Genomic DNA, 27,228 nt, shown 5'->3' on the forward strand with positions numbered 1-27,228 from the left:
CATCACAACAATAAAAACCATGTTCATAGTTCATACATAGACTACATCAGCAACAGTAAAACCATGTTCACAGTTCATACATAGACTACATCACAACAATAAAACCATGTTCACAGTTCATACATAGACTACATCACAACAGTAAAACCATGTTCACAGTTCATACATAGACTACATCACAACAGTAAAACCATGTTCACAGTTCATACATAGACTACATCACAACAATAAAACCATGTTCACAGTTCATACATAGACTACATCACAACAATAAAACCATGTTCACAGTTCATACATAGACTACATCACAACAATAAAACCATGTTCACAGTTCATACATAGACTACATCAGCAACAGTAAAAACCATGTTCACAGTTCATACATAGACTACATCACAACAATAAAACCATGTTCATAGTTCATACATAGACTACATCACAACAATAAAACCATGTTCACAGTTCATACATAGACTACATCACAACAATAAAACCATGTTCACAGTTCATACATAGACTACATCACAACAATAAAACCATGTTCACAGTTCATACATAGACTACATCAGCAACAGTAAAACCATGTTCACAGTTCATACATAGACTACATCACAACAATAAAACCATGTTCACAGTTCATACATAGACTACATCACAACAATAAAACCATGTTCACAGTTCATACATAGACTACATCACAACAATAAAACCATGTTCACAGTTCATACATAGACTACATCACAACAGTAAAAACCATGTTCACAGTTCATACCTAGACTACATCACAACAGTAAAAACCATGTTCACAGTTCATACATAGACTACATCACAACAATAAAACCATGTTCACAGTTCATACATAGACTACATCACAACAATAAAACCATGTTCACAGTTCATACATAGACTACATCACAACAATAAAACCATGTTCACAGTTCATACATAGACTACATCACAACAGTAAAAACCATGTTCACAGTTCATACCTAGACTACATCACAACAGTAAAAACCATGTTCACAGTTCATACATAGACTACATCACAACAATAAAACCATGTTCACAGTTCATACATAGACTACATCACAACAATAAAACCATGTTCACAGTTCATACATAGACTACATCACAACAGTAAAAAACCATGTTCACAGTTCATACATAGACTACATCACAACAGTAAAAAACCATGTTCACAGTTCATACATAGACTACATCACAACAGTAAAAACCATGTTCACAGTTCATACATAGACTACATCACAACAATAAAACCATGTTCACAGTTCATACATAGACTACATCACAACAATAAAAACCATGTTCACAGTTCATACATAGACTACATCACAACAATAAAACCATGTTCACAGTTCATACATAGACTACATCACAACAATAAAACCATGTTCACAGTTCATACATAGACTACATCACAACAGTAAAAACCATGTTCACAGTTCATACATAGACTACATCACAACAGTAAAAACCATGTTCACAGTTCATACATAGACTACATCACAACAATAAAACCATGTTCACAGTTCATACATAGACTACATCACAACAATAAAATCATGTTCACAGTTCATACATAGACTACATCACAACAGTAAAAACCATGTTCACAGTTCATACATAGACTACATCACAACAATAAAACCATGTTCACAGTTCATACATAGACTACATCACAACAGTAAAAACCATGTTCACAGTTCATACATAGACTACATCACAACAATAAAACCATGTTCACAGTTCATACATAGACTACATCAGCAACAGTAAAAACCATGTTCACAGTTCATACATAGACTACATCACAACAATAAAACCATGTTCACAGTTCATACATAGACTACATCACAACAGTAAAAACCATGTTCACAGTTCATACATAGACTACATCACAACAGTAAAAACCATGTTCACAGTTCATACATAGACTACATCACAACAGTAAAAACCATGTTCACAGTTCATACATAGACTACATCACAACAATAAAACCATGTTCACAGTTCATACATAGACTACATCAGCAACAGTAAAAACCATGTTCACAGTTCATACATAGACTACATCACAACAATAAAACCATGTTCACAGTTCATACATAGACTACATCACAACAGTAAAACCATGTTCACAGTTCATACATAGACTACATCACAACAATAAAACCATGTTCACAGTTCTTACATAGACTACATCACAACAGTAAAAACCATGTTCACAGTTCATACATAGACTACATCACAACAATAAAACCATGTTCACAGTTCATACATAGACTACATCACAACAATAAAACCATGTTCACAGTTCTTACATAGACTACATCACAACAGTAAAAACCATGTTCACAGTTCATACATAGACTACATCACAACAGTAAAAACCATGTTCACAGTTCATACATAGACTACATCACAACAATAAAACCATGTTCACAGTTCATACATAGACTACATCAGCAACAGTAAAAACCATGTTCACAGTTCATACATAGACTACATCACAACAATAAAACCATGTTCACAGTTCATACATAGACTACATCACAACAATAAAACCATGTTCACAGTTCATACATAGACTACATCACAACAGTAAAAACCATGTTCACAGTTCATACATAGACTACATCACAACAATAAAACCATGTTCACAGTTCATACATAGACTACATCAGCAACAGTAAAACCATGTTCACAGTTCATACATAGACTACATCACAACAGTAAAAACCATGTTCACAGTTCATACATAGACTACATCACAACAATAAAACCATGTTCACAGTTCATACATAGACTACATCACAACAATAAAACCATGTTCACAGTTCATACATAGACTACATCACAACAATAAAACCATGTTCACAGTTCATACATAGACTACATCACTACAATAAAACCATGTTCACAGTTCATACATAGACTACAACACAACAATAAAACCATGTTCACAGTTCATACATAGACTACATCACAACAGTAAAACCATGTTCACAGTTCATACATAGACTACATCACAACAGTAAAACCATGTTCACAGTTCATACATAGACTACATCACAACAATAAAACCATGTTCACAGTTCATACATAGACTACATCACAACAGTAAAAACCATGTTCACAGTTCATACATAGATTACATCACAACAGTAAAACCATGTTCACAGTTCATACATAGACTACATCACAACAATAAAACCATGTTCACAGTTCATACATAGACTACATCACAACAGTAAAAACCATGTTCACAGTTCATACATAGACTACATCACAACAGTAAAAACCATGTTCACAGTTCATAAATAGACTACATCACAACAGTAAAACCATGTTCACAGTTCATACATAGACTACATCACAACAATAAAAACCATGTTCACAGTTCATACATAGACTACATCACAACAATAAAACCATGTTCACAGTTCATACATAGACTACATCACAACAATAAAACCATGTTCACAGTTCATACATAGACTACATCACAACAGTAAAAACCATGTTCACAGTTCATACATAGACTACATCACAACAATAAAACCATGTTCACAGTTCATACATAGACTACATCACAACAATAAAACCATGTTCACAGTTCATACATACACTACATCACAACAATAAAACCATGTTCACAGTTCATACATAGACTACATCACAACAATAAAACCATGTTCACAGTTCATACATAGACTACATCACAACAGTAAAAAACCATGTTCACAGTTCATACATAGACTACATCACAACAGTAAAAAACCATGTTCACAGTTCATACATAGACTACATCACAACAGTAAAAACCATGTTCATAGTTCATACATAGACTACATCACAACAATAAAACCATGTTCACAGTTCATACATAGACTACATCACAACAATAAAACCATGTTCACAGTTCATACATAGACTACATCACAACAGTAAAAACCATGTTCACAGTTCATACATAGACTACATCACAACAGTAAAAACCATGTTCACAGTTCATACATAGACTACATCACAACAATAAAACCATGTTCACAGTTCATACATAGACTACATCACAACAGTAAAACCATGTTCACAGTTCATACATAGACTACATCACAACAATAAAATCATGTTCACAGTTCATACATAGACTACATCACAACAGTAAAAACCATGTTCACAGTTCATACATAGACTACATCACAACAATAAAACCATGTTCACAGTTCATACATAGACTACATCAGCAACAGTAAAAACCATGTTCACAGTTCATACATAGACTACATCACAACAATAAAACCATGTTCACAGTTCATACATAGACTACATCACAACAGTAAAACCATGTTCACAGTTCATACAGAGACTACATCACAACAATAAAACCATGTTCACAGTTCATACATAGACTACATCACAACAATAAAACCATGTTCACAGTTCATACATAGACTACATCACAACAGTAAAAACCATGTTCACAGTTCATACATAGACTACATCACAACAATAAAACCATGTTCACAGTTCATACATAGACTACATCACAACAGTAAAAACCATGTTCACAGTTCATACATAGACTACATCACAACAATAAAACCATGTTCACAGTTCATACATAGACTACATCAGCAACAGTAAAACCATGTTCACAGTTCATACATAGACTACATCACAACAGTAAAAACCATGTTCACAGTTCATACATAGACTACATCACAACAATAAAACCATGTTCACAGTTCATACATAGACTACATCACAACAATAAAACCATGTTCACAGTTCATACATAGACTACATCACAACAATAAAACCATGTTCACAGTTCATACATAGACTACATCACAACAATAAAACCATGTTCACAGTTCATACATAGACTACATCACAACAATAAAACCATGTTCACAGTTCATACATAGACTACATCACAACAATAAAACCATGTTCACAGTTCATACATAGACTACATCACAACAGTAAAACCATGTTCACAGTTCATACATAGACTACATCACAACAGTAAAACCATGTTCACAGTTCATACATAGACTACATCACAACAATAAAACCATGTTCACAGTTCATACATAGACTACATCACAACAGTAAAAACCATGTTCACAGTTCATACATAGACTACATCACAACAGTAAAAACCATGTTCACAGTTCATACATAGACTACATCACAACAATAAAACCATGTTCACAGTTCATACATAGACTACATCACAACAATAAAACCATGTTCACAGTTCATACATACACTACATCACAACAATAAAACCATGTTCACAGTTCATACATAGACTACATCACAACAATAAAACCATGTTCACAGTTCATACATAGACTACATCACAACAGTAAAAAACCATGTTCACAGTTCATACATAGACTACATCACAACAGTAAAAAACCATGTTCACAGTTCATACATAGACTACATCACAACAGTAAAAACCATGTTCATAGTTCATACATAGACTACATCACAACAATAAAACCATGTTCACAGTTCATACATAGACTACATCACAACAATAAAACCATGTTCACAGTTCATACATAGACTACATCACAACAGTAAAAACCATGTTCACAGTTCATACATAGACTACATCACAACAGTAAAAACCATGTTCACAGTTCATACATAGACTACATCACAACAATAAAACCATGTTCACAGTTCATACATAGACTACATCACAACAGTAAAACCATGTTCACAGTTCATACATAGACTACATCACAACAATAAAATCATGTTCACAGTTCATACATAGACTACATCACAACAATAAAACCATGTTCACAGTTCATACATAGACTACATCACAACAATAAAACCATGTTCACAGTTCATACATAGACTACATCACAACAATAAAACCATGTTCACAGTTCTTACATAGACTACATCACAACAGTAAAACCATGTTCACAGTTCATACATAGACTACATCACAACAGTAAAACCATGTTCACAGTTCATACATAGACTACATCACAACAATAAAACCATGTTCACAGTTCATACATAGACTACATCACAACAGTAAAACCATGTTCACAGTTCATACATAGACTACATCACAACAATAAAACCATGTTCACAGTTCATACATAGACTACATCACAACAATAAAACCATGTTCACAGTTCATACATAGACGACATCAGCAGTTCCATAACTGGTGTTTTAGTTTTGTGCTCTTCTGAGAAGTTCAGAGATAATTCCAAAAACATCATCATCTCAAACCGTGCTTTCATTTGGCTTGCTTGAATAACTGGTACTTTCCTGCAAAGGTCTCTCTTTGCACATTCTTGTTCATTTTTGTTTACTTTATTGTTGGACTATTACATGATCTGGAGGGAGTGAAATGGGTGAGAGCTTCCAAAGGAAAGTAGGCTCTAAAAATAAAGTGTTACCAACGTTTTTCTGAAAGTAGTGTACACAGCCAGTATAGATGTGCCAAAGGGAGTGATCCAGCCTAGGATTGGAACCCTAGATTCTCCCAGTGAGAGGTTCTAAACAGAAGTATAGTTCTCTCACAGTATAGGTTTCCCAGCACTCCTACGTCTAACCATTACAGTCATGGATCAGGACAGCCTGTGTGACTGTCAAACCCAACACTGACCAGTAGCGTGGGCCCTCGGCAATGTTTACTCTCAAAACACACATCTTTGTCAGGGAAGTGAGCGAACAACAGCCAGAGTTGATATGGAGACATGCCAGACACTCCACTCCAGCCAGCTCTATTTCAGTCTCACACAAACACACACAGCACAGCAGAGAACACTGGGGCATATCTGAGCTCTCATGACAGTCAATCAAGAAGATTGTTAGATATTATTATACACTCACTGAGCACTCTGCAATCGTCAGGTTTGGCACTTTGGCAGTACACACTTAGAAAAAGGGTTCTTCGGCTGTCCCCATAGGAGAACCCTTTTTGGTTCCAGGTAGAACCCTTTTGGGTTCCATGTAGAACTCTCTGTGGAAATGGTTCTTCATGGAACCAAAAAGGGTTCTTCAAAGGGTTCTCCTATGGGGACAGCCAAACACAGTGACCCGGGTTGAACTCTTTAGAGGTGTTGCGTAACCAACTCCTTGTCGACCTGGATCCCAGCTGTGCCCTTTGTCTGTTTGAACAGCTCAAATGTTGCAAGACTAACTGTGAGTAATAGCTGCAATCCATTAGGGCCAAACAGGGCCTGATTGCTTTAGTGTCTACTGTGGCACAGTTTACTCATCAACAGAACCCTGATGAAGGTTTACGGAATTACACGCTATCCTCCTGGGACGAGTGCATTGTGATGGTGTAAGCAAACCCTCACTAACGGATATGGCTGCTCTCTGCTCTCGCCTGGAGCCCAGATCTCTGAGTTTAGATCTGTTCAAGCAGACTGCTGCTTGCGGCAATGACATCATCCCCGAATCATTCCGTGCCTTGCATGTGTACATATGCAGTCAAACAGCTATCCCTCTTACTCATAAACTGTCAGCCAGGCCACTAATACAACTGGTGATGTAATGAATGATTCAAGGCGTTTTTCTTTTCATCCTCAGATCAAACACACAGAACAGAGATTGGCCTATGCCTCTTAAGGATTTGTATTCACAATCACTTTTTCATCAAGGTGCATGTTTACCTTTCCCGGTACTATATAACGCAGAAAACGATAAATGACACAGTGAATGGAGCTTAAGACTGTCTGACCATTCATGGCTTCATCATTGTCATGAGTCAGTGATTTAACTAAACCACAATGATACAGAGCCTGGACGACTGAGCTTCGGGGCTGAATAAAACAAATCACTCCCTTCACACAGCTGTCGCCTGCCTCAACCCACCAACCCTTTACCCCACGGCTACACCCAACCCCACCCCAACCCATCTATCAATCTCCTTCCACTATGTTCCTTCCTGTTCCCCCTGCAGGTAAAAAACCATGCGTTCCCGTAGCAACAGCCTAGAGGACACAGCAAAGGCTAAGCTGGCTCAGCACCAGGCACGATCGCAGCGGCGGGCCACAGAACGTGAGGAGCCCCAGGGTAGGGGTGCAGGACAGGCCAGGCACAGGGAGCCCCCCGATGACACAGGCACAAACACAGGCACTGTCCAGAGGAAGGAAAAGGAGGGCAGTGGCAGAAGTGGGAGTGGCAGTGCCAGCAGTAACAGTCGGAGGGAGAAGGCAGCAGGAGGGAAGACCAGGGATCTCTCCCGAGACGACCTTCTGTTCCTTCTCTCCATGCTAGAAGGAGAACTGCAGGTGAGGAGAGACTGTGGGACTGGCCAGGGTTTGGATGGTTTTGGGTTGTTTGGTGAGGAGAGACTAGGAGACTGGGCAAGGGTTTGGCTGGTTCTGGGTTATCTGGTGAGGAGAGGCAGATCACTTGGCTTCTTGGTAATACTAAACCATGGGTAGTCTAGCTATCATGCTCATAGAACTGTGTCCTCTTCTCTCTCCCTCTCTCTCTCCCCCCTACCACAGGCCAGAGACGAGGTGATCACGGTGTTGAAGGCTGAGAAGATTGACTTGGCCCTCTTGGAGGCCCAGTATGGGTTCGTCACCCCACAGAAGGTCCTTCAGGCCCTGCAGAGAGACACCGTCCAGAGCAAGGCTGAGAGCTTCCAGGAGGACATCTACGAGAGGCCCATGGCTGAGGTAGCACAGTCTCAACATTCAATACAGCAGCTCAGTAAAGTCTGGGGTCAGTAGCACCCTGATAAGACGACTTGGAAGTGTTGAGACTTCAGCTACAGTATATGGGCGGCAGGTAGCCTAGCGGTTAAGAGCATTGGGCCAGTAACAGAAAGGTGGCTGGTTCGAATCCCCAAGCCGACTAGGTGAAAAATCTGTTGATGTGCCCGTGAGCAAGGCACTTAACCCTAATTGCTCCTGTAAGTCGCTGTGGATAAGAGTCTGCTAAAATGTATATGAAGTAGCTACTTTGTAGGTTCAAAGATCAATTTTTGTGTTTTTGTCTCATGACTGGACAATCACATTTGAAAATACATTAATACATCCGATATCACCTCACATAGAGGTGACAGGAAGTGTATTTGGAGTGGTCAGTAAATGCTCTGGTCTCTCCTAGCTGGACAAGCTGGTGGAGAAGCAGAGGGAGACCCACCGTCGCATGCTGGAGCAGCTGCTGCTGACTGAGCAGTCCCACAAGCGCGCCCTGTACAAGCTGGACGACGAGAAGAGGAACCATGGAGACTTCATGAGGAAGAGTGACGAGTTCACCAACCTGCTGGAGCAGGAACGAGAAAGGTCTTTCTTGCTCTGTTTCTCAACACTTAACAAACATACATGTGCAAAGGCAGGCAAACACGCATGTATGCACACACACACACACACACACACACACACACACACACACACACACAGAGCTGAGCACGCTCCTCAGAAAGGCTCCTCAAGGGGTTGAATGAATGATCTTGAAATGAACACCTACATGCCAAAATCTTTATGGATGGTTTGTATTTACTGTTTTCACATAGAAAGGAGGGACTTAAAACCAAACGCTTGATAAATAATTCAATACATCAGTATCAGGTTGCCTTTGATTGGTAATCCCCTTATAAATGACGTGGCTGTATTATAACCCAGGTTGTGTTGAGACATGTTGTCGTAAGACGACAGAGTGATGCATAATGCCAGAAGAAACTTTACTCATTGGCTTCCAAAGAACAATAACCCAACCCTGAATAGCTGCTATAGACCGCTACTGATGTTTGTGTAGGCTAGATATTAGAGTAATACGTGTTCTTTACGGTTGGCTGGTATTTACCTGGAATTTAGAAGGACATTATGAATAGCAGACTGTAGTTACATACAGAGAAACACTTTCTTGAAGGTTCCCCGTTTTACACACGTTTAGCTTTCATCCAGGGTTCTGCAACTGTGATAATTGAACTGTAATATACTCTATGGATAATATTACAGCAAATGAATGGGCATGCCAAGGAGATGTCCAAAACAAACACTACATTACACTTTATACACATTAACAGACCATCGGACAGAGTACAGAGTTCCCCTATTATAGACATTAATTGTGTCGTAACTCAAACATGACCCAGACTCTTTTTGGTACTTAGAAACTCGACCATAGTGTTCAGATCGGGTGTGTTGAAGTCAAACTCGATGACTTGGCCCAAAATTAAACTGCCTTTGCCCTTGTTATAAGCAACATCTCACTCTCTCTCTCTCTCTCTCTCTCTCTCTCTCTCTCTCTCTCTCTCTCTCTCTCTCTCTCTCTCTCTCTCTCTCTCTCTCTCTCTCTCTCTCTCTCTCTCTCTCTCTCTCTCTCTCTCTCTCTCTCTCTCTCTCTCTCTCTCTCTCTCTCTCTCTCTCTCTCTCTCTCTCTCTCTCTCTCTCTCTCTGCAAATACGTACTCTGTCAGATTCTCTGTGTCAATAGAAATGTCTTTATATGGCAATGTCAGTCAGTGCGAAGTGAAGTCAGAGAGATCTGGCTTAAGTGTATCCACCCTGACAGAGAACTTTCAAGCCCTAACAGGGAGTTCACCTTCTGACTGAGGCTATGCCTTCCTGTAGAGACATCCATCATTGTAAATCTGTGTAAAACGAGCAGCCACCCCTGCTGCCTCAGCCAGATTCATTCACACGTCCACCAAATCACTTCAGAGAGAGAGAGATTTGGCCATTAGCCCGGTCCAGAGTGAGGTGCCCTAATTATGATGACCGCATTATCAGAACCTCTCTGGGTTGGTCGGTGTGTTTGGCTTGGCGGCCACGGCCTGGGCCTGCAGCACTGGGCTCAGTCACGGTTCAGAGGAGTGTGTCAGGAAGTGTTGAAGTGCCATGATAAATATCCCTCCATCCAGGGTTCACGTTAATTACTCTGTGAGAACAAGGTGAAAGATTTATACGTGAGAGAAAGAACACAATGGCCTAGGAGGAAAAGCGCATTAATCATACTGCATGTTCAACAAGATGTCAGGTCGCCATGGTAATGACTAAAGTTTGGCCATAGCTTTGTAGACTAGAGGACATCCAGATTTGGGTTTGAGTGAGTAAACTGTAAAGAAAGTAGAGCTGAAAGTTTTCTTCTACGTCTGCCTTCGTCATCTGTCTTCGCTCAGAGACCGGCTGGAGCAGAACTAGAGCAACAAGTGAAGTGCTTGGGGAACAAGTGTAGAGTAAAGGTGGGTCTCTGAGGTGTTGTCTTACCTCATCTAATCCCTGGTTGTTTGTCTAGACCAGTGGTTCCCAAACGTTTTATAGTCCCGTACCCCTTCAAACATTCAACCTCCAGCTGCGTACCCTCTCTAGCACCAGGGTCAGCGCACTCTCAAATGCTGTTTTTTGCCATAATTGTAAGCCTGCCACACACACACTATGCAATGCATTTATTAAACATAAGAATGAGTGTGAGTTTTTGTCACAACCCGGCTGTGACAAAAATGTGCCTGTATTTCGTTTTCATGTTAGGGAGGGCCGAGAATCCACTCTCACATGGGTACGCAAAGGGCATCAGTGCCTTAACAGCGCAATTTTCCAAGGCAGGATACTCTGAGCGCTGCCAATCCAGAAATCTGGCGGTGCCTTCTGATTAAATAACATTTTCACAGAACCGCTTGGTGAAATTTCGATAGGGCTCTCTTGTTCAGATATCGTTAAGTGGACTGGAGGCAGGGCATGAAAGGGATAACGAATGTGTGTCATCTGTTTCGCGAAAGTACCTGCGTAATTGCGCACCACACTCAACACACTCAAGTGCTTCGCTATATCACATTTGACATTGCCCGTTCATTTGCACACAAAAAATCATACAATGATGGAAATACATGTGTGTTGTCCATGTTAATGCAGACAGAGAAGCGCTCCAACTTCTTAATCATAGCCTCAATTTTGTCCGGCACATTGAATATAGTTGCGGAGAGTCCCTGTAATCCTAGATTCAGATCATTCAGGCGAGAAAAAAACATCCCCCAGATAGGCCAGTCGTGTGAGAAACTCGTCATCATGCAAGCAGTCAGACAAGTGAAAATTATGGTCAGTAAAGAAAACTTTAAGCTCTTCTCTCAATTAAAAAAAACGTGTCAATACTTTGCTCCTCGGTAACCAGATCACTTCTGTATGTTGTAAAAGCATGACATGGTCACTGCCCATATCATTGCTTAGTGCAAAAAATACACAAGAGTTTAGGGGCTTTGCTTTAACAAAGTTAACCATTTTCACTGTGTCCAAAACACTCGGTGGATGCTGCAGTGTACCCAAGTGGTGTCTCCCTGTCATGGCTTTTGCGCCATCAGTACAGATACCAACACATCTTGACCACTAAAGTCCATTTGATGTCACAAAGCTGTCCAGTAGCTTAAAATGTCGGCGCAAGAGTGAAGGTTTCATCGAGTTGTGAGATAGTACTTTTGCACATATAACACACTGTGGCTGAGGAAAGGCACTACTCCCAATATAAGTGAAACCCAAATCAAAGTTGTTCTCATCATATTTGCGCCTCTTCGATAGTCCAATGTCCCTGTCTGTTGTTCTGTGCTTTCCCGGGTAAGGGGGCAGTAGCTCTTCGTCTGCATCAGATTCACAACTGTCAGTGTCCATGCTAGCTGGGCTAACAACAAATATAGAATTACTGATGCTACCATTGGATGTGCTCGTGGAAGCAGAACAGCTTGTGTCGTCAACAGGTGCAGGTGTAGTACTGCTGGTAGTAGCAGTACTACTAGTAGAGCTGGTATGTGTCTCTATGGACGTGGGCCTTACTTTTTTAACCATTTATCCATTTTTGAGCAAACAGAATGAGCAGCAGCTACGTTTGGCTAAATATGGACCGTTAGTGGAATTCCCGCGAGAGACTAATGGTTAATGTGATTGGATGTTAATTATTTGACTTGGCTACCTGTATTTGACAGTGTTGTTATTTTGCTGAACACTAGATGGTTTAATTTTATTTTTGGCAGTGAAACGAGGCTACTCAGGTGAGAAAAAAAACTCAATCAAATGTATAGCCCCGTTGGAAAATACAAATGGACTGTTTGAAAATGTGAAGAGTTTTCAATTCTAATTTAATAAAAATGTGAAACACATTTGTATTTGGCGTAAACCCGGGGGCATTGCGAGGAACCCCGTTTGGGAATACCTGGTCTAGACTATCCTCAGAAGATTGATTATTTTTACATGGCTGAATTCTGGGTAATTATGATATTATCCTATGCTGTTACAAACTATCAAATGTCTAGAGAGTAAGCAACCCTTAAGATTACTGAAGGGCTATGTTCCATTAAGACTGTGTCATTTAATACTTAATAAGTAGCATGTATGACGAACAGTGTTTATTCAAGCCAAACAAAATCACTAAATAAAGTTGGACCTGGACAAAGAAACATTAGAGTCACTTTCTCAAAGTAACTCTGAGTATTGGCATTCAACAGCCCACCAGCACGTACACAGACTGTGTTGCTGTCTTGTCTTGTGTTTACCATTTGGACCAAACATGGACATGAACCAGGGGGTAAAAAGGCTTCTTTAAACCATCATAAACCTTTTTGCTCAAAATGGAAACACATTCTCTTCGACTCTCTTGGATGTCTACAGCAAAACTAATTCCCCAAAGGATTTCAATAAATACTTTAACAGTAGTAGTCGTCCCATTTCAGGACCTGATACGTCGTGTGGCAGCTTCTGTTCTGAAGACAGCCATTCCCAAAGATAATCACAGGGGGCAGAAACAATAAACAGGAAAACCTCAGAACACACAGAATGTAGATGGACAAACCAATTGTCACTGGTCTGAAGAGAGCGACAATAGCCTCTGTGATCTCAGCACTAAAGCTTGGCCATAGCTCACCCGTTTGAAGAGCACTGCGCAGCACCAGTTTTTCATTTCATGCCCGTTAATCCATTGTTGTATGATGCATTTTCGCTGGATGCAGTCATTTCCTTTCTGGACCCTGCTGGCAAGCAGCGAGTGTGATTACATACTACGAGGGCTATGTGTAGGGATTTAAGTACAGACGAGACACCAGAGCTCCCCTTCTCTCTTCTCTCTCTTCTCTCTCTCTCTCTTGCTCTCTCTCCCTCCATTTCTTCCTCTCTTTCTCATTTCTCATTGTCTCTTTCTCCCTCTTTATTTTGGCACTGAGCCTCCAACTGTTGGGTGACCCTTCCTGGTCCTGGAAAGCTCATGTAGCATGTTAATCTGGGAGTTAAGGGGGAGAGAGGGTTTGGGGGGGGTTGATAGAGGTCAAGCAGCCCCCTCTGATTAATTGGCTATCGAGCCATGTCCAGGCCTGAGGACCTCACTACAGTGTACTTTGTGTTTGTGTGTGGCAGTAGTGGGGTGTGAGAGCAGAGTAGCACTGAGCACTCTAACCATCAGCAGATGTTGCCTGAAACATGATTTCAACACGTGTGTAACATACGGCACTGAGGCACATCAGCTCACTCTGTCTCTTTTGGGTTTGAAAGGTGAAAGGTTAATTTTGTTGACTAATATGTTAATATGCAAATCTGGATGTTTTGTTTTTCTTTTCTTGTTAGTGGGTGAAAATACCTTTAGACAGAAATGCTGTTTCTCATGAAAAAGTAGCGCTCTGGTCATTGGTTTGACAGCCTAGTAAGATGGATAGGTGTTCTCTCTCTACATCTCTACAGTCCCATCTCACACACAGGGGCTCAGTGTGCCGGTCCACTGACCCTGTCATGATTACATCATTCAGGTGCATCTGGAACATTCCACTGCCATTCCATCATTCCTTGTGATGCTTATTATTACTCTGCATCCCAAATGGCACCCTGTTCCCTATGTAGGGTACTACTTTTGACCAGGACCGCATATTGGGCGCTGGTCAAAAGTAGTGCACTATATAGGGAATAGGGTGCCATTTGGGACGCAGTTCCTTCTCAGTTCTCGAAGATAGAACACTGGCGCGTTTTGATCTGCTTCCATGAATTCATTATAATGTATGAGCAGGAACAGCATACCTCTCTCAGTATGACTACACCTTCAGGGTAGGATCGACTACAAATGTCCAGGACTATGTTTTAAGAAGTTATCATCCAGCTGTTACTGGTACACACACAAGCAGGATCCCCTGTCACATCTTGACTATCTATTTTAGATGCTATTACTCTCTCATTAACTACTAGAGGCAGCAGAGTAATGAATCATCTGTTGCTGACCAATTAGATTAAAGCGCATCCAGCCAAGACTCTTAACAGTTGGTCATGACTTTAATAAAGGAATAGCACACCTGTATTGCCACGGCTCCCAGAAGGCTTTGCTTCACTTACGCATGCTGTACATTCCTGTTTGGAATTTCAGTGTAGGGCTGAAGGTATAGAGAAAACATGACAGAATGTTGTGACTTGCCAGCAAAATGTTTATCCCCAGCAAGGAATAAGATAAAAGAAACATGAAACCATCTTTAATTGGAATGTCAAAAATGTTATATGATCGTTCATCTCTGCTTTTTGATGTGGAAAGAGTTGCAAACATAGAGGTCATGGACTTGGAAAGGAGAAGAGCAGAGACACACACACACTTGCAGTAAGTTTTCCATGTCTGAAGGGGAGACATTGTTTGAAATGTGTGTAGTAGTGTGCTCTAAGGCCCAACCACAGGAACTGTGGTGAGGTCCAGAATCATCACACAGCTATGACATATTCACCAACTCCTTCTAAACATACAGATGACACAGACTCCCCTCGATGTGCTTTGTCCAAACAAAACGAGCTGGAACTCGGCTCCGGTTGTGTCAGTATATCTTTGACCTTCCACTACTGGGAAATAGGGACTGAGGACATTTTGGCTTAAGTGATTCAGCCAATATAACTCTGTGCATTCAGAATTTCTGCAAGTGTGAGAGTTGTGTCAGTGTCCTACGATTCATCCTTTGAAAAATCGAATTCACAAGAATACTGCTTTTTTCGTACGAAAAGACCATACCTACTAACCAGACTTGTTAGACGATTATTGTAGTTAATGTGGTTTGTTTTATGACTTCCTCTCTGAATACTTTCTTGTCTGAACTTGAAAAGCCTGTATATATGTTTTATGGCAGTTCACATGATACAGTGTGTATTCAGGTAGAAACGTATCCTCTTGAGGTGGCTGAAGCTACAAACTCAACTAAATATGGAACCTAAGGGGAAATCCACTTCTCTCTCTTCTTTTCTGTCTTTACAGTTCATTTGATCACCCTGTTGCAAACTTTTTTTTGCTGTACTTATAGTTATGGTGTGGTTTTCATATAAGCCCTTTTGGGCTTCATACCTCACCTGCACACCGTTTTTACCCGTTTTGTTTTATCTCTACTGTTTTGTCTTTCACTCCTTTTCTTTGGTGTGAATAAATCAAACCTAAAACCTAAACCAGGGGACGTTTAAAAAGGATTCTAAAGTTTGTAATTTGCACTTTGAAATTTCAGACTTGATTTTACCTTATGAAAAATGCATCAACCCCTACAAAAATGTCCATTTAATTATAACCCACATAATAATTCACATGTCCTGTTGCTGCAGGATTACGTCCCTGCTGTGAGAAACTGGTCAAATTAAGATCCCACACCTGTACACACTGTAATTGTGTCACACAGGCGTGGCCTTGGACCGATTGGAAAATGTGAGCTGCTTCCTGATTGTGACCTGACAGACTAGTCTGCCAGCAGTCCCTCTTCCTCCTCTACTGCAAGATAGTGAGAGAATTGTCTAGCCATGGACGTGACAATGATGAGACCAACGCTTTGATCAGTGTGCTCCACTATGGTCTGCCTCTAATAGAACCGAAGCAGATCCCACCAGGTTACATATTGTGATGAGAAAGCCTGTTAAAAACCTTAAAAACTAATGGACACTTTTAGTGCACTGTACTCAATACACAAGATCTATAATGATGGCCATATTTTTACCACAGTACAGTACCTAGCTGAACCTCAACCAGTAATGTGTCTAGGAGGTGAACTATAACTAAAACCTTGGACATAATGATTAAAGGCCCGTTTTACGACATGTAAGTGCTTTTCTCAGTGTGCAGAGCTGTCAGACGTTTCTCCGTTACCTCTGTAAATGTGTGGGCCTATTAGGTCCGGGAGCCGTCATTGTATGGCGTCGTGTGATTACATATCTCTGACATAATGCAGTGATTAGCCTGGCAGACCACAGAGTACATACTCTACTCTCAGCTCCTATTTTCCCCCTGTGAGACAGAGAAAGAGAGAGAGTGTATTACTTTGGATGATTAAGCACATCAGTGCTTTGCATAATGAACGATGCCTCCCACTACTATCCTCCTGCATTTTGATGTACTGTATAAAACTCTCCAACTTTCAGGGAATTTAAGCCCAGTTATGATTTGCCAAGTTTGTGTCACTGTCCCTTGTATAAATGGATTCCTCCCTTGCGTAAGTGTGTCCAGCTATTAGGGTTTCATTCCACTCCCCCAGAGGTATTCCAAAAAGTAAATGGAACTTTGGGAAGGAAATCTAGCAGTTAACACACCAGTAAGCCTGAAATGTCTTCCCCATGTTCTGCCTCCATTGAATCTGATGAGTAAAGACGAGTCTTCATTTACAACAGAGGAGCAAAAATGCCAGGAATTACATGTTGAGGATACTTTTACCAGAGATCTGATTTCTCTCTCTCTGTAGCAGTTGTTTGAGTGGATAGCCTACACAGTACCTCTTAAATTATGGCTGGCACGACACGGGTAAAGGAAGTTCTTTTCATATTGTCAGGCTGGAAGGAAGCGACTAACAGCTTGAAGGTTGTTGCGTCCCAAATGGCACCCCATTCCCTATATAGTGCACTAATTATGACCAGAGCCCTATGGACTCTGGTCCCAAGTATACCGCACTATAACGGGAAAAGGGTGCCATTTTGGACGTAGACATGAACATGACGTCTCTGAGGCTGGCAGCAGCAGCTGTGTCTGTCTGTACAATGTGCTGGAGCTGCTCATGCTCTCCCGCCAACATGGTGTCAAGATAGTGAGTGAATTATGGGGGAAAAGTGGCCCAGAGCTGCCAGTTGAAATCTCTTGTCGAGGTGAATGCATTCTCCATTCTCTGGGCCGGATGGCTCTCTCTCTGTCTGGCTGAATTGTGAAAACGTTTCATTCAAACTGGGATGTGGCAAACAAACATTCTTTGTGTTTTGATGGCATCTGCCCCTAATCACAGTGGCATTTCATGTAAATCTTTTTGGAGGAATTTTATTCGCAATCTTGTGTCATTCTGTGTTCTGTCATGTCAAATGACATTCAGCAGTCAGTAACAACACATGCCAAAAGAGACACAAACATGTTTTGTACAAGCCAGGGGGCTGGATCGCTCAGAACAAGGGGCTTCTCTCTGACATGACTTGCCCCTGATGTAAGGTCTAATGGTTTATGTCAAGTGCTGTGTGTTGCTTAATTTTGATTGGTGCAGCAGTCTAAGGCACTGCTTGAGGCGTCACTACAGACACCCTAGTTCGATTCCAGGCTGTAACACAACCGACCGTGATTGGGAGTTCCATAGGGCGGCGCACAATTGGCTTAGAGTCGTCCGGGTTTGGCCGGTGTAGGCCATCATTGTAAATAAGAATTTGTTCTTAACGGACTTGCCCAGTTAAATACAAACAATGTAAAAATACAACCCTGTATTGTAACAAACACCAATGAATTCTAAACCATACCCCTACCTACATGTACAAATTACCTGGACTAACCTGTACACACGCACATTGACCCTGTATATCATTATTGTTATTTTATTGTGTAAAATTGTGTATTTTATTGTGTTACTTTTATTTCATTTTTTTACTTTAGTTTATTTTGTAAATATTTTCTTAACTCTATTTTCTTAAAACTGCATTGTTGGTTAAGGGCTTGTAAGTAAGTAAGCATTTTACGGTAAGGTTGTATTCGTGTTGTGTTGTATTCGGCGCATGTGACAAAATAAACTGTAATTTGATTTGTTTTACTTCAGATCATTGGACATACTTCTATTCCACAGATGTAAACGTGAGCATTCACCATATACAGTGCCTTGCGAAAGTATTCGGCCCCCTTGAACTTTGCGACCTTTTGCCACATTTCAGGCTTCAAACATAACGATATAAAACTGTATTTTTTTGTGAAGAATCAACAACAAGTGGGACACAATCATGAAGTGGAACGACATTTATTGGATATTTCAAACTTTTTTAACAAATCAAAAACTGAAAAATTGGGCGTGCAAAATTATTCAGCCCCCTTAAGTTAATACTTTGTAGCGCCACCTTTTGCTGCGATTACAGCTGTAAGTCGCTTGGGGTATGTCTCTATCAGTTTTGCACATCGAGAGACTGACATTTTTTCCCATTCCTCCTTGCAAAACAGCTTGAGCTCAGTGAGGTTGGATGGAGAGCATTTGTGAACAGCAGTTTTCAGTTCTTTCCACAGATTCTCGATTGGATTCAGGTCTGGACTTTGACTTGGCCATTCTAACACCTGGATATGTTTATTTTTGAACCATTCCATTGTAGATTTTGCTTTATGTTTTGGATCATTGTCTTGTTGGAAGACAAATCTCCATCCCAGTCTCAGGTCTTTTGCAGACTCCATCAGGCAGACTCCATCATTCTTACAGAATGGTCCTGTATTTGGCTCCATCCATCTTCCCATCAATTTTAACCATCTTCCCTGTCCCTGCTGAAGAAAAGCAGGCCCAAACCATGATGCTGCCACCACCATGTTTGACAGTGGGTATGGTGTGTTCAGGGTGATGAGCTGTGTTGCTTTTACGCCAAACATAACGTTTTGCATTGTTGCCAAAAAGTTCAATTTTGGTTTCATCTGACCAGAGCACCTTCTTCCACATGTTTGGTGTGTCTCCCAGGTTGCTTGTGGCAAACTTTAAACGACACTTTTTATGGATATCTTTAAGAAATGGCTTTCTTCTTGCCACTCTTCCATAAAGGCCAGATTTGTGCAATATACGACTATACGATTGTTGTCCTATGGACAGAGTCTCCCACCTCAGCTGTAGATCTCTGCAGTTCATCCAGAGTGATCATGGGCCTCTTGGCTGCATCTCTGATCAGTCTTCTCCTTGTATGAGCTGAAAGTTTAGAGGGACGGCCAGGTCTTGGTAGATTTGCAGTGGTCTGATACTCGTTCCATTTCAATATTATCGCTTGCACAGTGCTCCTTGGGATGTTTAAAGCTTGGGAATTATTTTTGTATCCAAATCCAGATTTAAACTTCTTCACAACAGTATCTCGGACCTGCCTGGTGTGTTCCTTGTTTTTCATGATGCTCTCTGCGCTTTTAACGGACCTCTGAGACTATCACAGTGCAGGTGCATTTATACGGAGACTTGATTACACACAGGTGGATTGTATTTATCATCATTAGTCATTTAGGTCAACATTGGATCATTCAGAGATCCTCACTGAACTTCTGGAGAGAGTTTGCTGCACTGAAAGTAAAGGGGCTGAATAATTTTGCACACCAAATTTTTCAGTTTTTGAAGTGTTAAAAAAGTTTGAAATATCCAATAAATGTCGTTCCACTTCATGATTGTGTCCCACTTGTTGTTGATTCTTCACAAAAAAATACAGTTTTATATCTTTATGTTTGAAGCTTGAAATGTGGCAAAAGGTTGCAAAGTTCAAGGGGGCCGAATACTTTCGCAAGGCACTGTACCAGGAGCAACGTTCACCATATACCAGGAGCAACGCTCCAAGGTCATGTTGTGTTACGTCCTCAATGAGTCAGAGTTGGATTTGTATCTGCTATTATTCATGGGGCTCTCCCATCAACATGGAAGCTAATGTGGTGTACACACTTCCAACTTCTGTGTGTACACACAGTTTTATTAACTTTGTGTAAAATCTAAAGTCGACCTCATAACTCGCGCAAAGAGTTAGGAAAAGGCTAATTTTGAGGTGGTAACTGTTCATTTCTAACATTTATGGGGATGGAGGTTCAATTTACTTTTCCTTGATGGGAATTCGGCTGCTGACGCAGACTCGACACGGCCGCCATCAAGTTTGTTTACTTGTTTGGTGTGAATGCAGCCCTTTGTTAGAGGCAAGCTAGGTCAGTCTGCTAATAACTGTTATCTAACATGTCCCCACCCACCCTCACTAACACAGGGAATTTACAAGCGTCGACTTTCAAATGTAGCAAGTCCAAGAAGAATAGACTGTCTGAAACTGAGACAAGGGGTTGAGGTTGTGGTTACAATGGGACAGATGAATAGTTTGTGGTTAAAATGGGAGAGATTAATTCAAGGCCATATCCTGAAGCCTTGGGAGAACTTGTCGAGACTGAAGGTGGTCGGATGTCAAGTCATGATATAGAAACCAAACTGTAAAACTAGACTTGGTGTTTGGCAGGAAACAATGAAGAGCTGTCACAGGGACCACCCTGTCCCAATGCATCTTGGGGGCTTTGATGAGATGTTTCAACCAGGGAAATAAGAAACTCTGTAGTGTCTGAAATGTCTCCCTCCTCTTCTCCTGGCCTGGCCCAATGCAGGTGTCTGTGAAGACTGATGAAGACCTTTTCCATTTATTCTAACGGTCATAGGAATGAAGACGATTATGAAATCCGTCTACATTCAAAAAGCCACGTGGACAAGGTGTAAAAGCACTAAATTAAAACACGTTAACATTTTACAAGCCCACCAAGCTTCTTGGAGAACATTACAGAAACGTAATTCAAATCGTGTGAATACCCATGGCTCAACATAAAACAAAATCCAGGCTTTTTACGACAGGAATCCAGAGACTTGACCAGTTCTCAGTCAATTTTAACAAGTATACAGCAGGCCCAATGGCTGGAGCGGCTAATTATAGTAGTTTTAAAGGCCACACAACTCGAAAGACTACTTCCATCAACTGCAGCACTATAGAAAAACAACATCCCCCCCAGAAACATAATCTAATTACAAAATGGTGGTTAGCAAATCTGTCCTTGGCACAACTGCTTTTGAGCAACCATTTCAAGTGAATAATCAAGTACCTGTTCTACCCTCAGCCATTCTATCTTTCTACATGAACGAATAAGCAACATACTGTGTGTGATTATCGTATTATGTCGGTGTTTGATGCAGATCTCATATTATTCTCTTGATGTTATGAGCGTTTCGGAGGGGTACAGTTTACCACAGGTTTAGAGAAACCTGAGAGGGCAATTTGTGTAACATTAAAGGATACAGCAACGGCACATGAGGCCAGGGGGAAGTGAACAGGATCAGATATCTACAGTACCATTAACTCCCCCCTTACTTTACTTTTCTCTCCCTCCACAGAAAAACATATTGGCAGACTGTATCAAGCAGCAAGAGCAAAGGGAGCCAATATCTGGAGATAAATGTGTGGGGGTCACCCCCCAGGTAATCCTCTGGTAACAAAAGAGGTGCCTTACGGAGAACTGGGGGGGGGGGGGGCGGGAGTCTAGTGAGTTGAAGAGGCCATAGAGTTGGCTTAGTGAGAGAGTGAACTGGAGAGGATCAATGTCAGAGTGAGGAGGCTGAACACAAGTCAGGTTCTGACACTGTTAGTCTCTATCAGGGATGCTGCTGGTTGAAGTGGTGTTATATCAAGGGGTTTACAGTCTTTGGTTACTTTTTGTATTTTTGTGTTTCTTGTATTCAATATTTCAGCCTGCCTCAAGTCATAAGAAAATGCTTCCAATCGACACAAAATGTAGGCCCGTAAACTGAAACGTAGAATACTATTGTAATGTTTGTTGTTACCATGTACCATAGATACTACAGTACTTCTGCAACTTGGGATCCAGATGTAGTTTTAACCATGGCAACAAGTTAGCACCACACATACCAAGACATTATCATCATATTTACAAGTGTAGGGTTAGACTGAGGACATTACACATCATTCCTCCTCCACCTGCTCCTCCCTGTTCTATATCCTCAGGATGACAGCAGGGAATGGTTTTTGCCAATACTCATAAACGTTCAGTATGTAGCTAGAGAGAAGGTAGGAACAATATGGACAAGCAAGCACATGATAATAAAACCCTGTGCATAAACACTGTGCCTGGATCTCTAATTTAATATAAGTATAGTATGACCTCATATTTTAAAGCACACTCATTGTTAAAACAAAGAACATAATGATCTCACGTTTCAAGCTCCCATGTATTACGGGCAGTTTTATGATTACCCAAAATAACAAAGACCAAATCTGATGTAGCTTTTAGGCTCTGTGACTGCCGGTAAAGTTTTGGCTCGGTTCCGTTTGGCACCGCCGCACCGTAGAAGTGTCCAAACTTGAACATCCTATTTGAAATTGTGGGTATCACTGTTTGTAGACAACGTGCATTAACTTAACTACGGTAACTCTGCTCTAGGCTCAATGGCTGACCTTTATATCAAACCTAAAAGTCTTCCTCTATACGTCTTCCTTCACACTTGGGAGGGGCCAGATGGCCTAGGCTGGGCTGGGCTGGGCTAGTTTGGCCACTCTACAATTCTCTCTCTCATCTCTCCAAGATTTCCCACTGTAGAGACCCCAAGGGCTCAGACAGATCCAAACCATCTGTTGTGTCTTGTCGCTGAGGTGAGAACACTCTTGGCCCAGACGATGACGGCATCAACATGGGCCGTGTGAGTTGTGAGTGCAAGGGAAGCTCTCATTTAATAAGTCAACACTAAGTATGTCAGCCAGTCCCTGACATGGGCCTGTAGTAGTGACGTCCACCATGTCTTGTTTATCAGGCCTACAGGCCTCATGCTGAGGAAAGCTTGATGAATTCAATGAGGGAGAGATAATGGCCGTGGTGATGGGGGTGTTTCAGACACTCAATGAGAGCTGAGCTGCCTGGACAGGAAGCAGCTAGACAATAGAGTGAACTCTCTCCAACTAACCAGGATCCCAAACCACAGCCCTCCTCCCATCCTCCTATCCCTCCTATCCCTCCTATCCTCCCATCCTCCCATCTCTCCTTCCTCTCATCCCTTATGGAAGCTCCAGGACGGGGGATGATGTCATTCTCAGTCAGGCACAATGAGCCACAATCTCAACCTAAACACACACACATACACACACACACCACAGAAGAAATCTGTCATCTGCCGTCTAGAGTCTCTGCTAAGTAAATTCCAGTGTCACGCCTAAAGCCCCAATCACCATCATTTACATTCCTGGTCAACACACAGACTCACATCTTTATCTGTTGTCTAGGCCAGTGGGTTCAACCCAGAGCTTTAGCTAGCAGTTGGTTGGCTTGCTGTAACGGAAACCCTGACTAGCCAGCTGAATGATAAGGCAGGGTCTAGGGAGGATTAGGGAGTGGACAAGTCCTGTAATAAAGCATGTGAAGTGATGCTGTAGCGATCCCTTGGTTGTCATTGATGTGCCTTAATGTGCCATCAGAGGCCTATTCATGGGAAACAGCCCACAATCTGACCCCACCTTGTCGGGGTCATAACAGATGTACAGTAGAATAGGGTTGTTTTCTTGAGACCTGGCTCTCTCTTGGGTGTCTGATTAAAGTAATGCTGGTTACTTCTTCTGTAGAACAAGGCATGTTTAAATCTAATTATAGAATTGATTCCAGAGAAGAGAAAGAAAAGTGTCCCCACGGTCCAGGGTTGTTTTGAAATAGCTACGCGATGAAGTTGTGTCACGGGGGGCATATTTACTTCCTAAGCGGGGACATAGCCTGTGGATTCTTCGCAAAATAATGAAACCATGGATTAGGAAACCATTTCCGCTGTATATAATCACTGAACACTGTTTATAGATGATGCGTGCAGAGGGAAATGACAGATATATCTATATTAAGAACAACTTTAGTGTCAGGCTACAGCTGCAGCCCCGGTCGCTTGCGTTTAACAAGTGTTGCTTATGTTAGCTGTAATCTAACGCAGCTCCGGTGTTTTTCGACTTTGAAGTGCAGGTATGTTAATTGCACTAATCCTAGCCCTGTATTGTTTCAAGCTGGGACCTTGCTGGAAGGAACACTAGACATTTAGAACAGCAGTAGGGGTGGAAGGGAGTGGCTGTACAAGTTAAACAGTAGCTTCCCCTCCTTAGCACCTTTTCCCAAACCGTAAATAACAAAGGCAACCAGTGATTTAACGCTTAGCAACAGCATATTTGAGGTTTACTGAATTATCGTTCTACCTACAGTAGCTAGGCCTAGCATATCAGTCCTGGGTTCATGTTCATGGGGATAGGACAGCCAGGGAAAGACATTGAGGTTCAGGAGCAGGTCATCTCCATATATCAGACATATAGAAGTTTCCATCTGGAGCATATGAAAGATGACTGGAATACAAGTCTCTGGAGTGATACATGACTACTATTAAATAATGCAGGTTGATACACAACATATACGTTTATGATCAGAGCCTTTATACCATGTGTATGGTAGCAGGTGCTGGTCCAGAGTCTGATCTACAGTGCCTTCGGAAAGTACACACACTCCTTGACTCTTTCAACATTTTGTTGTGTTACAGCCTGAATTTAAAATGGATTACATTGAGGTTTTTTGGTAATTTGCATACACACAATACCATTTTTTTTTAAACAAATTAATTAAACATGAAAAGCTGAAATGTCTTGAGTCAATAAGTTTTCAAGCCTAAATGACAAGCCTAAATAAGTTCAGGGGTAAAAACGTTAAGTTGCATGGACTCACTCTGTGTGCTATAATAGTGTTTAACATGATTTTGGAATGACTACTCCATCTCTACTCCACACATACAATTATCTGTAAGGTCCCTCAGTGAAGCAGTGAATTTCAAACACAGATTCAACCACAAAGACCAGGGAGGTTTTCATGAATAAAGGCACCTATTGGTAGATGGGTAAAAAAAACAATAGACATTGAATATCCCTTTGAGCATGGTGAAGTTATTAATTACATTTTGGATGGTGCATCAATACACCCAGTCACTACAAATATACCTTCCTACCTCAGTTCATGGAGAAGTAGGAAACCGCTCAGGGATTCTACCATGAGGCCAATGTTGACTTTAAAACAGTTACAGTTTAGTGGCTGTGATAGGAGAACACTGAGGATGGATCAACAACATTGTAGTTACTCCACAATACTAACCTAAATGACAGAGTGAAAAGAAGGAAGCCTGTACAAAATAAGAAGGCAACGAGGCACTAAAGTAAAACTGCAAACATTTTGGCAAAGAAATTAACTTTATGTCCTGAATACAAAGCCTTATGTTTGGGGCAAATCCAGCACAACACATCACTGAGTACCACTCTTCATAGTTTCAAGCATGATGGTGGCTGCATCATGTTATGGGTATGTTTGACATCGGCAAGGACTAAGGTGTTTTTTTTTAGGATAAAAAGAAACAGAATAGAGCTAAGCAAAGGCAAGATCGTAGAGGAAAACCTGGTTTAGTCTGCTTTCCATCAGACACTGACAGACAAATTCACATTTAAGCAGGACAATAACCTAAAACAAACGGCCAAATATACACTGGAGTTGCTTACGCAGACGACATTGAATGTTCCTGAGTGGCCTAGTTTTAACTTAAAAATCAACTTGAAAATCTATTGCAAGACTTACAATTGGCTGTCTAGCAATGATCAACAACCAACAGAGCTTGAAGAATTAGAAACAGAAAAATGTGTAAATATTGTGCAGTCTAAGGTGTGCAAAACTCTTTACTATAATAGTGAAGACATCAAAACTATGAAATAACATATAGATTTATGTAGTAACCAAAAAAGTGTTAAACAAATAAAAAAATATTTTAGATTATTCCACGCTTTGCCTTGATGACAGCTTTGCACACTCTTGGAATTCTCTCAACCAGCTTCACATGGAATGCTTTTCCAACGGTCTTGAAGGAGTTCCCACATATGCTGAGCACTTGGTGGCTGTTTTTCCTTCACTCTGCGGTCCAACTCAGTTGGGTTGAGGTCGGGTGATTGTGGAGGCCAGGTCATCTGATGCAGCACTCCATCACTCTCCTTCTTGGTCAAATAGCCCTTACACAGCCTGGAGGTGTGTTGGGTCATAGTCCTGTTGAAAAACAAATGATAGTCTCACTAAGCGCAAACCAGATGGGATGGTGTATCGCTGCAGAATGCTGTGGTAGCCATGCTGGTTAAGTGTGCCTTGAATTCTAAATAAATTCCAGTGTCACCTCTTCCTTCATGCTTCACGGTGAGAACCACACATGCGGAGATCATCCGTTCACCTACTCTGCGTCTCACAAAGACACGGCA

At 41.1% G+C, this 27,228-nt stretch overlaps 1 protein-coding gene across 3 annotated transcripts in view; it reads left to right on the forward strand.

Annotated features, from left to right (window-relative positions):
- LOC110527185 (filamin A-interacting protein 1-like) overlaps nt 1-27,228 on the forward strand; it is an 88,717-nt gene that overhangs the window by 32,827 nt on the left and 28,662 nt on the right. For all 3 annotated transcript variants that reach the window (XM_021608323.2, XM_021608322.2, XM_036982524.1), the window contains 3 exons: nt 7,981-8,311; nt 8,534-8,707; nt 9,141-9,319. In XM_021608323.2, coding sequence (XP_021463998.2) covers nt 7,991-8,311; nt 8,534-8,707; nt 9,141-9,319 — 674 coding nt within the window. In that variant the 5' untranslated portion in view covers nt 7,981-7,990. The remainder of the gene's footprint in view (nt 1-7,980; nt 8,312-8,533; nt 8,708-9,140; nt 9,320-27,228) is intronic.

The sequence above is a fragment of the Oncorhynchus mykiss genome, chromosome 7 (genome assembly GCF_013265735.2).
Source record: "Oncorhynchus mykiss isolate Arlee chromosome 7, USDA_OmykA_1.1, whole genome shotgun sequence".
Lineage (NCBI taxonomy): Eukaryota > Metazoa > Chordata > Actinopteri > Salmoniformes > Salmonidae > Oncorhynchus > Oncorhynchus mykiss.